The 15,842-nt window shown below is 42.4% G+C and overlaps 1 protein-coding gene across 1 annotated transcript; it reads right to left on the bottom strand.

Moving 5' to 3' along the window:
• Positions 1 to 1,896: 1,896 nt before the first annotated feature.
• On the bottom strand, positions 1,897 to 15,729 carry st13 (ST13 Hsp70 interacting protein). The gene is made up of 13 exons (XM_034198924.1): positions 15,473 to 15,729; positions 14,944 to 15,083; positions 7,656 to 7,704; positions 7,471 to 7,555; positions 5,105 to 5,178; positions 4,927 to 4,993; positions 4,742 to 4,826; positions 4,543 to 4,653; positions 4,300 to 4,402; positions 3,688 to 3,804; positions 3,538 to 3,577; positions 2,817 to 3,037; positions 1,897 to 2,498 (listed from the first exon to the last, which is right to left on the bottom strand). The coding sequence occupies exons 2-13, from the start codon at positions 15,051 to 15,053 to the stop codon at positions 2,364 to 2,366; spliced, it is 1,197 nt and encodes a 398-aa protein (XP_034054815.1). The 5' UTR covers positions 15,054 to 15,083; positions 15,473 to 15,729; the 3' UTR covers positions 1,897 to 2,363.
• Between the last annotated feature and the right edge of the window lie 113 nt (positions 15,730 to 15,842).

Here is a 15,842-nt window from a genome sequence, read left to right on the forward strand (position 1 = left end):
ATAAAGCAGAATATTGTTGTTCTATTTTTAGACACATCTCGCGATCGACTGGGAATCTCCCCGCGATCGACTGGTTGGGCACCCCTGGCGTAGGATAACTGCGGTCAAGCCAGCCTCCACTCGGGAAAACCTAGTCAAGCCAGCCCGCACGTGATATTGCGGTGCGTGAATATCCTATGCATTACGGTAGAATCCTGGAAACACTGCCTCTGTTTTTAGATGAGAATAAAACAAAAACTGTCCAGTATCAAAGACTCATTTCACTTCAGGGTGATAGCAGGACATCCCATCTAGTCACTTAGAAAAAATCAGGACATTCTGATGTAGAGTTTCAAAATAAAAGACCTTTGAAGTCTCATATATGAGCTATCATCCCTCTGTGTTTAGATGAGAATAAAACAAAAACTGTCCAGTATCAAAGACTCATATCACTCCAGGGTGATAGCAGGACACCCCATCTAGTCACTCAAAAGAAATCAGGACATTCTGATGTACAGTTTCAAAATAAAAGACCTTTGCAATCTCTATTGCATGAGCTATCATGCCTGTTTTTAGATGAGAATAAAACAAAAACTGTCCAGTATCAAAGACTCATCTCACTCCAGGGTGATAGCAGGACACCCCATCTAGTCACTCAAAAGAAATCAGGACATTCTGATGTACAGTTTCAAAATAAAAGACCTTTGCAATCTCTATTGTATGAGCTATCATCCCTGTTTTTAGATGAGAATAAAACAAAAACTGTCCAGTATCAAAGACTCATTTCACTTCAGGGTGATAGCAGGACATCCCATCTAGTCACTTTGAAAAAATCAGGACATTCTGATGTAGTTTCAAAATAAAATAGAATCACCTGCTATCACCCTGGAGTGAAATGAGTCTTTGATACTGGACAGTTTTTGTTTTATTCTCATCTAAAAACAGGGATGATAGCTCATATATGAGACCTCAAAGGTCTTTTATTTTGAAACTGTACATCAGAATGTCATGATTTTTTCTGAGTGACTAGATGGGGTGTCCTGCTATCACCCTGGAGTGAGATGAGTCTTTGATACTGGACAGCGTTTGTTTTATTCTCATCTAAAAACAGGGATGATAGCTCATATATGAGACCTCAAAGGTATTTTATTTTGAAACTGTACATCAGAATGTCCTGATTTTTTTCTAAGTGACTAGATGGGATGTCCTGCTATCACCCTGAAGTTAAATGAGTCTTTGATACTGGACAGTTTTTGTTTTATTCTCATCTAAACACAGAGGCAGTGTTTCCATGACTACCGTTATGCATAGGATATTCACGCACCACAATATCATGTGCGGGCTGGCTTGACTAGGTTTTCCCGAGTGGAGGCTGGCTTGACCGCAGTGTAGGATATCACCTGCTGAACTGAACACTTTCTCGCTTGGCACGCTGCTTCCCTGAACACAAAGGTACTTGGTGCCATACCAGACAGCATAAATAAGAAATAAACTTCTTGCAGTGGTTACAGTCAGACACCACCATTCAGACTGGCAGTGGTTACAGACCCCACCATTCAGACTGGCACTGGTTACAGACCCCACCATTCAGACTGGCAGTCATATGCAGCCCACACTCCACAGTGACTCGTTTGCGGAGTTTCACGGCGATATTCACATCGTAATTTAGACGGTTTGGGCGCGAGTTTAAGGATATTATGCCTTACTTTTATATTTAAAAAAAAAATAGTATCGTAAACCGGATCTGATTTCGGTACGGTATACCGAAGCCGCCAGTAACCGGTATTTCGGTGGTACCAGTATGCACCCCTAGTTGAGAGTCCTTCTGGATACTAAAAAAGAAAAGAAAGACTGCATGTGATTCTGTCAAATCAGTTTGTATAACGAAATAAATAACTAAAAAAAATGTTAAACCTGTTTGCAGCAACAAAGGATTTATTGTGAATCAAACATTTCAACAGGGTCAGACATCAAGGACAGTGACTTTTCTTTTTACGCATTAACAATACATCTGATAGCAAAGAAATCCCAACAGTTGTCTGTGAATACGGCCCTGTTTGGAGAAAGGAAAAACAAACCGGAAGCTGAACAATCACCACGCGTTAAATGGCTGTAAAAACATCTGTGTGTTAGCATCTTAATGCGGAGGTCCCCAGTTTAGCGTTTCGGGATACAGGTTAGTCAGTCTGAGTTAGGAGGATGCTAAGTGTAACAGGCTCATTAAGATCATTTAAAAAGTCGCCCCACTTTCTCTACTTAATTAACCCGCCGCCCCCCGCTGCCCTGTTTGATCTGCACACAGTGGAATAATCGTTGAAATGCGTCGTGGCTCTCCAGATTGTTTCACCACGGATCCTCTCTCTCCTCTTTGGTCCTTCTTTCGTTTACGGCTGTGGGGCAGCTCCGAACTTGGAGCTCAGCTTGGTGACGAGCGCCATGATTTTGGGGTTGTCCTGGTACTTGGAGATGTTCGCTGGGTTCTGTGCGACATCCTGGAAGGCCGTCATCACCTCGGGGTCCTGGAGGGGAATACGGGGGAGAAACACGGTCAAATTCATCCAGGGAGGGCATTCAAAATCAGATGTAGGTCTTCACAATTCATCAAAATCATATCAACCTAGCAAGATGGCCTAGTGCAATATTCAAATCGAAGTAAGAGCGTTACAAATACATCTTCCCAATACATGACCCAAAGTACAATTTCTAACTAAAATCCTTTAGAGTGGCATCTATTCTCATGTAACTCTCGGTAAGAAAATGGATTTCCCATATTGTCGAACCTTCTCCTTAAAGCTCTGCATATCATATCCATCCTGGATTTATGCAGTTTATCTCACCTTCATGGCGTTGAGCAGCTCGGGGTCTTTCAGCAGATCACCGAGACCAGGCATGCCGGCGGGGGCTCCACCGGGGAATCCACCGGGGGCTCCGCCGGGGGCTCCGCCGGGGGCTCCACCAGGGAATCCACCGGGAAAACCACCAGGGAATCCTCCGGGGAATCCTCCGGGGAATCCACCGGGGGCTCCACCAGGGAATCCTCCTGGAAACCCAGCAGCGCCTGTTTTAAAAACAACCAGGATCAATCAATCAGTCATAACACATCAATACATCCCAACTAAACAGAGAGACACTGAGCATTTCTGCAGTTTGGAGATGTAAACATTAAAGGTAGGGTAGGTAAGAATGGAGGAACCAGCTCGAGTGCGCTAGAATTTGAAAGTACGCAGCCGACAATTTTTTTTTAAGAGCATTCCATGGAATATAACAAAAAGTGTTTCTGAAGTGAATTACCTACCCCACCTTTAAAACTCTGGATACAAATATATATCATCCTGTAATTCTCGAGACACAATTCCTCAAATAACACGTTCACCGTTTTGGTTTGGGTTTTGGGCTTCCAATTATCACATCGTAATTCCAAAATCCAGATTCAAAACAATCGCAGTTATGTTTTCTAAATTTTGCAGCTTTAATAAGAGTATCAAATCATTTCCACAGGGTATTCTCCTTTGATTTGATTCTCGTATGATGACATTTGAAGTGTTTCTGCTCTCCTACCTGGGAAGAATCCTCCTCCGGCCTGTCGTGCTTCTTCCTCCTGTTGGAAACAAAGGGATAGGATGAATCAGGAGTGCTTTCTTCTGTTAACGGATTTCTTCAAAAACCACACATCGCTGGCCTGAAAAAGGAAACCTCCATCCCACTCACCCTCTGAGCTCGTGCATGCTCCTCTCTGGCCATCTTTATCCGCTCTTGCTTGTCTTTGACCTCCTTCTCCTCTCTTTTACGCTCGTATTTGCGTTTGTGCTCGATGATTTTCTTAGCCTGAACAAAAAAACAGGGACAGATGACGATAAAGATGAAGCACAAACTCACATTCTGCCATTAGGAGCTTCACAAATATGGATTGACTCCTCTACATTAAAGATCTCCCATCATATCCCTCTATTCCAGCCCGGTTAGAAAATGGCTGATTCTCTGCAAAGACCATATTACGTCCAAAACAGTCGGGCATTGTTTCTGATAGCAACGTTTCTGATTGGGCCATGGGTCCACATTTCAGATATTACGTCATATCGGACACAAATCTGGATCAGCTCCGTTGTTCCCCGTTTTTAGAGATTTGGGTACGGAGGAAAAGAGAGAGGGTTTTATTTTCTGACGCTGCGTCACACCGACACACCGGGGACACATCTTTATGTATAAAAGACATCAAAAAGTGCATTTTGCATGATAGGTCCCCTTTAAAAAAGGAAACATATTTGCATTACAGTCACTGTGAAAGAGGGGCTCGTTTCCCTCCTTTCTCTGGCTTTATACCTTGGGCTGGACCTCCTTCAGCAAAGCACTGGCGTCGTCGTCATAGTCCAGTTTACAGGCTGTAGCCAGATCCCGGGCGGCCTCCTCCCAGTGGCCCAGCAGCCTGCAGCACACACACGATAAGCAAGCAGATATGATACCATCAGATCATAAGCTCAGCTGAGATTAAAACAAGATTAGGTGTGTTGTGTTTACACTGAGTGTTTGGTTATGTCACGTGTGTGTGTAAAGTCAGGAATGTACCTGTGAGCTTTTCCCCTCCACTTGTAGGGCTGTGCAGAGTCTGGGTTGATGCTGATGGCTCTGTCACAGTCCCTGATGGCTGCGTTGGGTTTCTCCATCTGGATAAACACACTGACACAGAGAGAGAGGGCGACTGGTTACACTCTATCATATATAGAAGGATTAGTCATCAAGCTAAGAGAGCATGGAGGATTCTCACCTGGCCCTCTTGGCGTACATGATGGCTACGCAGGGGTTCAGCTTGATGGCTTCCGTAAAAAGATCCAGGGCTTTCTGCAGATCGCCTGTAACAGACAAAGAGATCATAAATATAATTCAATTGTAAATGTTGTTACAGTTACCCAATGGATGTGTCTGTCTTTTCTAAATATAATATCAACCCACCTTCTCCTAAAGCATCAATGGCCTCAATCTTCTTCTCATTGGCCTGATCCATCATCTCCTCTGATACCTGAGGGAACGTATGCACACAATGTGGCTTAGTTATTCTCCATCTTTTATTAATAAAAGGTCAAAAAAAGTAATGTTTGATAGAAAATATAGAAAAATCTCAACATTGTACCTCAGTGGTTTCAAAATCTCCCATCTCCTGCGGCTCGTCGGTGTCCGGTTCAATCACTCCCTCCATTTCAATTTCTGAAGAAGCAAAGAGATAAACCCAAGACTTACAATGAGCTCTTGTGGGGAACACAATCTATGAACATTTTTGGGATATTCTTAGGAAATCAAATCGGCAGTCTGACGGCCTCACACACATTCAGGAATGCTGCCGTTTCAATAACTAATTAACTAAAGCCAGGTTTGAAAATGGGGACATGTCTGCGAACTGCACTCATGAATCTACTTTTCAATTATTGATAGACACTTGCTTTTTTTTATTTTATTAAAGGGGCCCTATTATGCTCATTTTCAGGCTCATATCTGTATTTTGGAGGGAACTTTGGGATTTTAGTCTAGTTTAGACCATTTCCATGCACAAAAACATATACGACACACTACAGGCCTTTAAAATGTGCCTTTTCGATGTCTTGGTGTATTTTCCTTAGTGTTGGAGACGGCACTGCAGCAAAGTTATGTAATTTTCCTCCTTCAGACCTGAATCTATAAATATACCTACAAAAAGAAACTGTTTGACATTTTGGATAATAATCAATTTTGCTTTCCTGCTCAGAGTTGGATAAGAAGATGTATTTCACCTTAAAAAGGTAGGGTAGGTAAGAATGGAGAAACCAGCTCGAGTGCGCTAGAATTTGAAAATACGCAGCCGAAAAAAAATCTGCCCCTTCCTTCAGACTTCCTCACAGAGCCCCTCCTCCAACACACGAACATGACCAATGAGGGCACGAGATAAGTTTGTGCACAGATGGAAGGCTGACAGGCAGGTAGGCCATCCAGTTACCGTAATTTTCGGACTATAAGCCGCGCCTTTTTTCCCATTTTTCGACCCTGCGGCTTATATAACGGTGCGGCTAATCTATGGATTTTTACAGCTAACGGCCACTAGGGAACCTCCTAAATCTATGGATTTTACAGGTTACAGTCCACCACCTTTAACACTATGGGCTCTATGACCGGTCCGCGCCCGCCACCTTTAAGCGGCGGGCTCCAGCAGGAAAAGCTGGAGGCCGGAAAAGAGTGAGACAGGTAGCGCGCCAAAGTAAAAGTGGAACCGAGAGTGGTACGAGAGACAGAACGAGAGCAAGACAGACAGACATTACGAGAGCGAGACAGTTTGTGCAAAGGAAGTTTTCATGCACAAACCCTGCCGGTACGTGCGCTGGGAGCGCACCGTTTAAGTTTGAAAGTTGAAAAGTTTGTGTGTCTGAAACGCTATGTGATACAGTACAGTTTACACAGCACATGTTCTGTAGCTACTATTGCACTAAATGGTAACACTTGAATACGTTATGCAAATATGCAACTTGTTTGTTGAAATGTTAATAAATGGGAGCTTCCTCAAACAGCCATCTCTTTCCCGACAATCCCCTCTGTGCACGAACCCTTACATATGGTAATTAAACATTAAAACACCTGCGGCTTATCGTCCAGTGCGGCTTATATATGTACACATCATTCAATTTAGCTGCTGCGGCTTATATGCAGGTGCGCTTTATAGTCCGAAAATTACGGTACTTTAGCCGGGCCGGCTCAGATGATTGGTCGTACTTTTTACAGCGCCACGGCTTCCACAGATGACATTTTTTATATGTATTTATTGTCAAAGCATTTAATGTATTCATTGCTATCGAGATGTTAAGAGCATTCCATGGAATATAACAATAAGTGTTTCTGAAGTGAATTACCTACCCCACCTTTAATGTCTGTACTATAAATGTGAAGCTTCAGCTAGCATCCAAAAGTGACAGAAACCCAAGAGTCAAAACGATAATTCATTAGTGTGCCGTATCTACTCTTTTCCAGGCTTGGAGAGTAACAGATTACATGTAATGGTAACCCTATTAACACAAATCTGATTACTGTTAAACTTCTAGAAACTGGGGATTACAATGGTACTAAGTAACTAAAAAGAGCATATAGTGTTTGTTGTAAAAGGATCAGATGTTATCTCTTCTCTGTAAACTGTAGGCTAATACTTTAAGTGTGAATCTATACGCCTACTGCCTGAATCTGCTTTTCACTTTCATTGGTTCATTTTTAATTCAATAGGTGACCCTATATGTTCATAATAGTGTGTGTGAGCTTAACTGTGGGTATTAAACTAAAACGGAGCATTTTCTGTCAGCTCGGATTCAATTTTTGAGTATAGGCTACTGACTGAATATGCTGAATGAAATGCAGGTTTTCCTATGAATTAAATCTCTGAGCAGAGGACTTTCTGATACCAAATATCTTGGTTTAGTCTTTTCTAGAGTTACACTATGCTGTTGTCTTGCATAACACACATTAACTTTGTGAAACTGTGTGTACCTAAATCACTCTCCTCGTCCTCAGACAGTCCGGTAGGCTGTGGCTCTGGAGCTGAGGTAGGAGGAGGACCACAAGGACAACCGCCCTAAAAAAAATAAAAATCAGAGAACAAGTAGTTACAGCATAAAATGTGGGGAAAAAAAATGTATCAAAAGTGTTCAATAAATGATTTATTTATGTCTCACATGGCACGACCCCTTTGGCTTGGATGGAGGAGGGATTTTTGAATCCATGCTGAAATATAAAATATGGAGAACAATTCAGCAAACAATTTACACACGGCATCTATTGCACGTCTGTCCGTCCTGGGAGAGGGATCCCTCCTCTGTTGCTCTCCCTGAGGTTTCTCCCATTTTTCCCTTTAAACTGTGGGTTTTCTCTGGAAAACACACTTCAGGTTAGAATATCACACGTAGCTATTTTAATGACCTCTCAAACTACCGTAACTAGTTATAGATATGTTTAGTTTTACTGTCGGGTCACTCGTACTGGATCCGCGAGCTCCATGATACTGACGGGCTGTCAGGAGAATGAGAGAGCACTCCGTTTATTATTCACGTGTTATTGTAAGTTACTGTACACTTTTGAATAATGTAGTTAATCTACTATAATTAGTTTGTTTAATATCGAATCATATCAATTTGTTTTAAAGCTTAATAAATAACAAAGAAGACCTTTGACCGGCACTTTTCTCATTTTGTCCGGAATATTTCAACTTTAACGGACATTTTGACCGGCAAAAAAATATTCTAACGGAAACTCTGCTGTGTGTGTATATATATATATATATATATATATATATATATATATATATATATATATATATATATATATATATATATATATATACAGTGTTTCCCACAGATATGAAATATACTTGGGCGGGTGGTGGCAAAGGAGGGGGGGGGGGGTGCGTTTTAACAACATTATTTATTGACTTTTCATTCCGGTATAATCGTTTTGCGCAAAGATGGCACTGTTTGTCAGAGCACTTCATCCTTCTGGGATTTCATGAAGAACAGCTCCAACGCCTGTGTGTATGGGAATGCCTCTGGTGCTGGTCCATTAACTGCCAGTGTTTCCCACAGATCTGAAATATACTTTGGGGGGTGGTGGTAGCGGGGGGGGTTGAGGTGACGTGCAACAACATTAACCTTTCTGTTGGTCGCTTGTTAGCAGACCCTTCACGCGATGGCAGAGCGAACAGGTACAGGTACAGGTACAGGCAGGGCCCATAATGATAGCCCTATAGTTTAAATCTACTACCCACACATGAACATATGGAAATGGGTTACTATTTAAAAAAATAAATGTATTTATTAATGTATTTAGGAACCTATCCATGTGATTTTTAGTGGGGGTCGACCTCAAATCCTCTAGGGGGGTCCAGGGGCATGCCCCCCCGGTAAGATTTTATTTTTTATTTTGGAGTTAAATGCATCAATCTGGTGCATTTTGAGGGGAAAATAAAGAGACTAGATCTATGGAAACACCTATATTTAACAGAACTGTATACATTTCAATAATCATAAAATCAAGGCCATAACCAATAACATACCATTTCCAATATGAAAAAAACACTGAAACTTGTTAATTTATTTTTGGTTCATTTATAGTTGTGAGTGTGTCTGTGCTCCTGAATCAGCCTCTCCTGTCTCCCTCCTCTCCCCCCCTCCTGTTTGAGGCAGCAGCAAAGACTAGTTTTCTCTCAACAAGTTTTAAAAGTGTATCTTACCTTTTTTCACCTAGTTAACTTTTTATTTATTTATTCATGCATATTTTACTAATCACTTTACATTTCATTTAGCTGACGCTTTAATCCAAAGCGACTTATAATGACCGATTACAGGGACATTCTCCCTGGAGTAACTAAGGGCTAAGTGCCTTACTCAAGGGCACACTAGTGGTGGTGTTCCTGGCGGGATTTGAACTCACAGCCTTCCGATCTTCAGCCCACCTCACTCTCCATTAGACCAATCACTACCCTCTCAAATGGAAATATGTGTTTACATAAATGGTGACCACACCGTTTGAGACCCACTGAGAACTTAGACTAAGTTAACTATCTAAACACTCAGAGTGTCCTTTACCTCACCTGAGCTGAGGTTATCCCGAGCTTGAATGACACACAGAGACCAATCAAGGGCTTTGATTTATGATCTGTATGACAGTGGCCATGTCGGCAGGCCACATCATGTGGACAGCCAGTCACCCTGTGTGAGGCAGGCCACTTAACAGGCCAGAAGGAGGCGAGATCAGAGCAAGGGAGCGAGGGATCATTGTCTACAAGTTAATCGATCACAGATGGCGTCGTGGTCACGGACGAATAAAAAAAAAAAACTTATATAAAAAAAAAACTTATAAAAAAAAAAAAAAAAAAACTAAATTGGTCGCGAAATATACTTGGGCGGCCGTTAATATACCTGGGCGGCCCGCCCAGGTATAGTCTATGTGTGGGAAACCCTGATATATATATATATATCCTATTTATTGTTAAATCATGCCCTAACACAAGTGTTCTTAATGCACAAGAGAATCAAGGTGTTCAGACAAACAAACAAAAATATAGTATAAAACAGCTCAATACTTATGATACCCTAGAATTCTGTTTACTGTAAGTACAGTAAAAGTACTTGGTAATGAAGTACACAAATGACATCACCCATCTCTTAAGAGAGCTAAAGGTGACCTGTGCAGCAACACATTTCAATCAATATTTGTCAATACTAAGAGCCGCTAGATTGTGCTGCTGTAATGGAATATGTATGCAAGAAGAATAAGAACATACCATGTGGTCCAGCTGGAGTCTCATCTGCCCCCTGATCACTGCCTTTGTCCCTCTTTCTGACACTTCATCTTTATTCCTCACATACATTTCTTCTTCTTCACTAATGTCTTCATCTCCTCCTCCTGCTCTGACCCTCCTGGTCTCTTCATCTCCTCCTCTTCCTCCTGCTCTGACCCTCCTGGTCTCTTCAGTGTACTCTCTTTTAATTTTCCTCCTTCTGTTCGTCCTCATCACTTCTCAGATATGTCTTTTTGTTGTTGTTGAATCACTCCTATACTCTGGCCTGCAAGAGCCTACTTGTGAAAAGCACTGGTACAAATGCTTGTAACTTTACACGTTACGCTCCTTACACACCAAACTGACAGCAAAGAACACGTCCCGACGGAACGTCGGCTCACGTCTCCTGCGTCTTGGCCATGTTTCGCACTGGAACACACCGCAAAGACTTCAGCTGACGGCCAAGTTGCACGTACGAACTGCGCATGCGTGAGTGGCAATAACTCTCCTTACCAGCAGGTGGCGGTAGTTAGGGCTGCACGGTATTGAAAAAAACTGACATCGCGATTTCCCCCCCCCCTGCGGTATATATTGCGGTTTTTTTAACCTGTTAAACCCCAAAGTCCCGGCGGGTACTTTACTTTTTTTTTTCACGACAGTGTCTCAGGGCATCGTAATATTTAAGAACCTATTAATGTGTTATACCAGATTAACGGAAATAATCTCAGCTAACTGACGATACAAACCATTTTTACCAAAACAAAACACAAGTCTCATAAGAAGCATCTAAATGACCCCTGAGCGAAAAATGCTAACACACTTTGGCACAGAACTCAAGATAAAAGTACCCTTATTACTTATCGTAGCTGCACATACAATATATCCGATTAAAGCTGAGGTTCCACAGATTATTTAGGTATATAGTATCATCACTGAGTGATCTGAACTCGGACAGGGGAAGCAAACACAGACATCACAACACGTACCTTTACGTAGCTTCTAGGGGAGATGTCTCACCGTAGCTGTCAATCTGATCAAAAGACGTGTTCAATGGCATTAAAATGAGAAAGAAAAAACGCGACTGAATCGGTTGATCCATAGGTTTTTAACGTCTGTATAAAAAAATGATTTAATTTATAATCCATAATTCCATTTTTATGTAAATATCGCAGAGCAAAAATTAGCTGCTAATGATAGCCACCAGAGTGGTTGCTGCTTCCGGTCTTGGATATGCGGAAGTCTCACACACACATTACCAAATTAGGACTGTGTGATTTCCCCTCGATTCCATTGGCTCTGACGGTCAGAAAGAGATGTCACATGTCAAAATCCAGCAAGGTGGGCCAGAGATATGGAAAATCCACCCAAATGGCCCCAAAAGAGGTTTTTTTTTGGTGCTAAATCTGTCTAAAAAGGTCAAATATCAATCTTGATACAGAATGATTGTGATTGGTGGTTTGCTGTGCATGCAGGGGAAGTTCTACACACACCAACACATGAACAAATAAGGAGTGAGTGTGACGCGTAGCCAAAACCGGAAGCTGCATACACTCTGGTGGCTACCATTAGCAGCTAACTTTTGTGCTCCGATTTTTACATAAAAATGGAATTATGGATTATAAACAATTGCTTCAAAGCCACAGATACATTATCAACCTATGGATCAACCGATTCAGCCGCGTTTTTTTCTTTCTCGTTTTAATGCCATTGAACACGTCTTTTGATCAGATTGACAGCTACGGTGAGACGATCTCCTGTAAAAGGTACGTGTTGTGATGTCTGTGTTTGCTTCCCCTGTTGCGAGATCGGATCGCTTAGATACTATACTTAAATAATCTGTGGAGTCTCAGCTTTTAGCGGATATATTGTATGTGCAGTTTCGATAAGTAATAAGGGTATCTTTATTTTGAATTCTGTGCTAAAGTGCGTTAGCATTTATTTTTTTTAATGAATAAAACCGCACGTCCCTGCGGTGTGAATACCGCGCATGCGCATACCGCGGTTATCGCCATGACACGGTATATCGTTCAGCCCTAGCGGTAGTGTGTATTCGTCATTCAAAAGAGGCAACAACCGGAAGACAGACTGTCACTACCCGATCTGCCGCCCTGCCCTATCTGCAGTGCGCATGTGCGAGATGGTCCGCCATATTGGACAAATCCGTACTGCAACCCAAGTAGGACACTTGACACAGTGGCTTTTGGCAAAGCACAAAAAGAAAAAAAGAGAGAGATAAGTTATTGTTCTTACAACGTGACTTCACTATTATTTAACAACTCTTTTTATTGGGTTCTTTTATTTGGGGTTAAGTACATTGTCAGAATAAGTGAAGAATGGATTTAACTTCTGTTAGACAGCTATATGCCATACAGTTTTGCATACATTCAGAGTAAATATTTATTCAGTATGATAGCTGCAGATAGGGCAGGGTGGCAGAACGGGTAGTGACACGCGATCTGCACCCCTGCCCGATATATAAATAAACAACAAATAGCTTGTGCGTTCCATTTTCACTCTACAACGAGAAGCTCATGGGGCTTTCCCGAACCTGTGTCGAGAGCTGGAGTTAAATGAAATCTCAGATTTGCCTTCTTAATCGTTTGTTTGGGTCCCTCACTTCCGTTTCGCTTCTCATGCACTGATTCGCTAAGCTGAACAGCCAATCAGAGTTTTTTTGCGACATTCGACATGTCGAATCGGCTGCGGAAGGTGTCGGCACGGCCGAAAAGACACGACGGTGCAGTACACACCAATCTGAGTAGGGCGACACGACACTCATCGACGGCCCGACATCTATCGACTCCAAAATTCGGCTCGGTATGTAAGGACCTTTAGGGCCATGTAGCTAATAAGAAGCATAGCAAATAAATATAAAATCAGAAAGTATTTATCAAACGCACACAGGCAGCTGTGTTCAGACCCAGTTTGACGGTAAATGATGTATCCTGGTTTAAATTATCTGGCCTCATTGCTGTGATGTGTAATTTACGTGGATTTAATAGTTCCGCATAGTTTAGCAAATAAAGTGATCGATCTCCCAGCTAGCGCTTTCTGCGTAGTATTTTGTAACGTAACGCCCCAAACAGCGACCGTCTGTTAAACGCTATCGATTCAAACGGCAGCATTTTATTAATATTTTGTTTCAAGCTCTCGTCCTTAGTAAAAACAACACTAGTGGAAGGAGAAATGCACCCAGGGGACGCTGATCCACCCTCAGGTGCTCGCTCCCTCTCTACAGCGGTGTCAGCCGCGGTCTGCGAACCCCGATTAATGCAGGGCCGTAGCTGCGTTTTTAACAGGCCTAAGATGATATTTAAAATGATTCACTTTGAATTAATGAACTGCTTGTTTCGTTGCTTGTGGACATATGGCGCATTTCCATTGCAGGGCCTCGCTCGGCTTAGTACGGTATAGTTAGGCCTTGTTAGGCCAGGCTCACTTTATGCTGCGTTTCCATTACTGTTTAGTAGCTGGGGCAGTAACTATAGTAACGCAGTGTAGGCGGAGCCGTGACGTCATCTTCAATGAGAACCACAGAAAAACAACATCAGCCGTTAGCCCTCAGAGCTCCTCATATCTGTTCAGAAACTAGACAAAAGTTAAACAAGTACAAACCACAGACTGCCTGTGTCATGGCGAATACAGTCGCTGGTTTATTTATGTCTGTAGGCCGTTGTGAGTGTGGACGGTCGGAGCATATACTGCGATAGCTTAGCCGATCTCCATTTAGAAAACACGCATTTAAAAAAAGGTTTTTGGCCTGCCGTCTGTCTGCAGACTTGTCAAAGCATTAATTCATGGTTTTTACTAACCGGTATCAGTATGTTGTTACTTCGGCATTATTTTGAAACGTGTATTACAATTACATCACGGTCAAATATGTTCATTGTGTTGTAGTTGTAGCCCCCTTGCCAGCGATTCTCTCTCTAGTTTAGCATACTCAGCCCGACTCAGCCTGGTTGTTGGCCCGCTAAGAACCTCGATTTTATGGGGCCAGAACAACTGTGAAATAGTACCCGCTAGCCGGTACTACGCCTAGTGGAAACGCAACAAAAAACGGCACTGTAGTGTTAATGCGCCATTAGTGTAGGTTTATTTCTACAAGTACAGTTTTAGGGACACAAAAGCTGAGGGAGGGCAAGGCTCTACAGTGGGGGGGAAGCTGCCCCCCCTTGCCCCCACCATAGATCCACCCCTGCTTCCATGTGATTTGACTAGGGATGTAACGATACCATGTTGGACAGGTCTCCATTGAAAAAGAGATCGATGATCTCAATGGGACCACCTGGTTAAAGAAAGGTTTTTTTTTTTTTTAAATCTTTAAAAAAAATCGCGGTAGATTTTGTCAGTCTCACGACGGTATCGAGACATTTATTTATCGCGATACATCCCTAGATTTGACTATAAAATAGAAAGGGATGAAACCTTTTTCTTTGCATGGGTTCTGATGTGGTGCAATTGATTTCACACACACACACACACACACACTTCCATGTTTCTTTCTGGAAGGTGGGCGGGACTGATGCACGTGGTAAACTTGCACAATGTTTTAAACTTTAAGAACTTCAGTGACACAATTACAGAATAAATCAATTAAACTGTTACTTGCACGCACGCACACACACACACACAAACACACACGTACACCCCCCCCCCCCCCCCCCCCCCCAACACACACGAATACTGACCCATGCAACCAGGTCCGGAAGAAGCCCAGCTCCGGCAGGTGCAGGACGTCAGAACTGGCCTCGCACATCTGCACGAAGCCCTTTAACTCTGCCACTTTCCGTGGGTCCATGTTGCTCTGTCGCGTCGAGCAGACAGCACACTGAATTATGTAACAAAAAAACAGACGGAAAAACACACAACAACTCAGTTCAGTGTGGCTTTGTTTACGTGCTAACGCTAATACCAGCTTTGCTAAGCTAAGTTAGCTAACGTGCAACAGAGGATGGATTAGCAAAACCTCGCGTTGCTTACCCCACAATTCAGATAAACTAGCAATGAAGCAACCGTGCACAAAAAGCTTTAATGGCTATGTTTAATGGTCGCAGAAGGCATGAGTTTGTGGAAATTTCTGGAAATGTAAATCTGTCCCAATTTGACGCATGATAACGCCGTTAGCTAATTAGCGTTAGCTTGCAAAATGGGCCGTGATTAATTAAAAATAGTTGGAAAGCTACAGCTAAGAATGACAGTGAATGAAGGGAAACGCACCTGATAGAAGACGCAAACAGTTCACACGGGAGAATAAAAAACAAGAAGGTTGCAGGAGATTTCTATCGACACTACTCTGCTTCAGTGAAGTGTCGTCGCTTCTGTGTTTTCATTCAGGCGAGAATCAGGACAGACTGACAGAGGACCCGGGGTTTTATTGCCCTGAGGTAAGCCTGTCAGGCAACAAATAGGATGCATATAAATGAACCATTAAAGCTTGAGTATGGCTCTCGTTGTGTCATAGTTCTGAATTCAAAATATGACTTACTTATAGAGAAGTTTTAGCGTCTCATTAACTTAAAGTACCAACAGTAAGCATATTGCAGAATGGCCCATTTCAGAGCCATAAATATCACTGAATTATAATAAG

Source organism: Gymnodraco acuticeps, unplaced genomic scaffold (genome assembly GCF_902827175.1).
Source record: "Gymnodraco acuticeps unplaced genomic scaffold, fGymAcu1.1, whole genome shotgun sequence".
Taxonomy (NCBI): Eukaryota; Metazoa; Chordata; class Actinopteri; order Perciformes; family Bathydraconidae; genus Gymnodraco; species Gymnodraco acuticeps.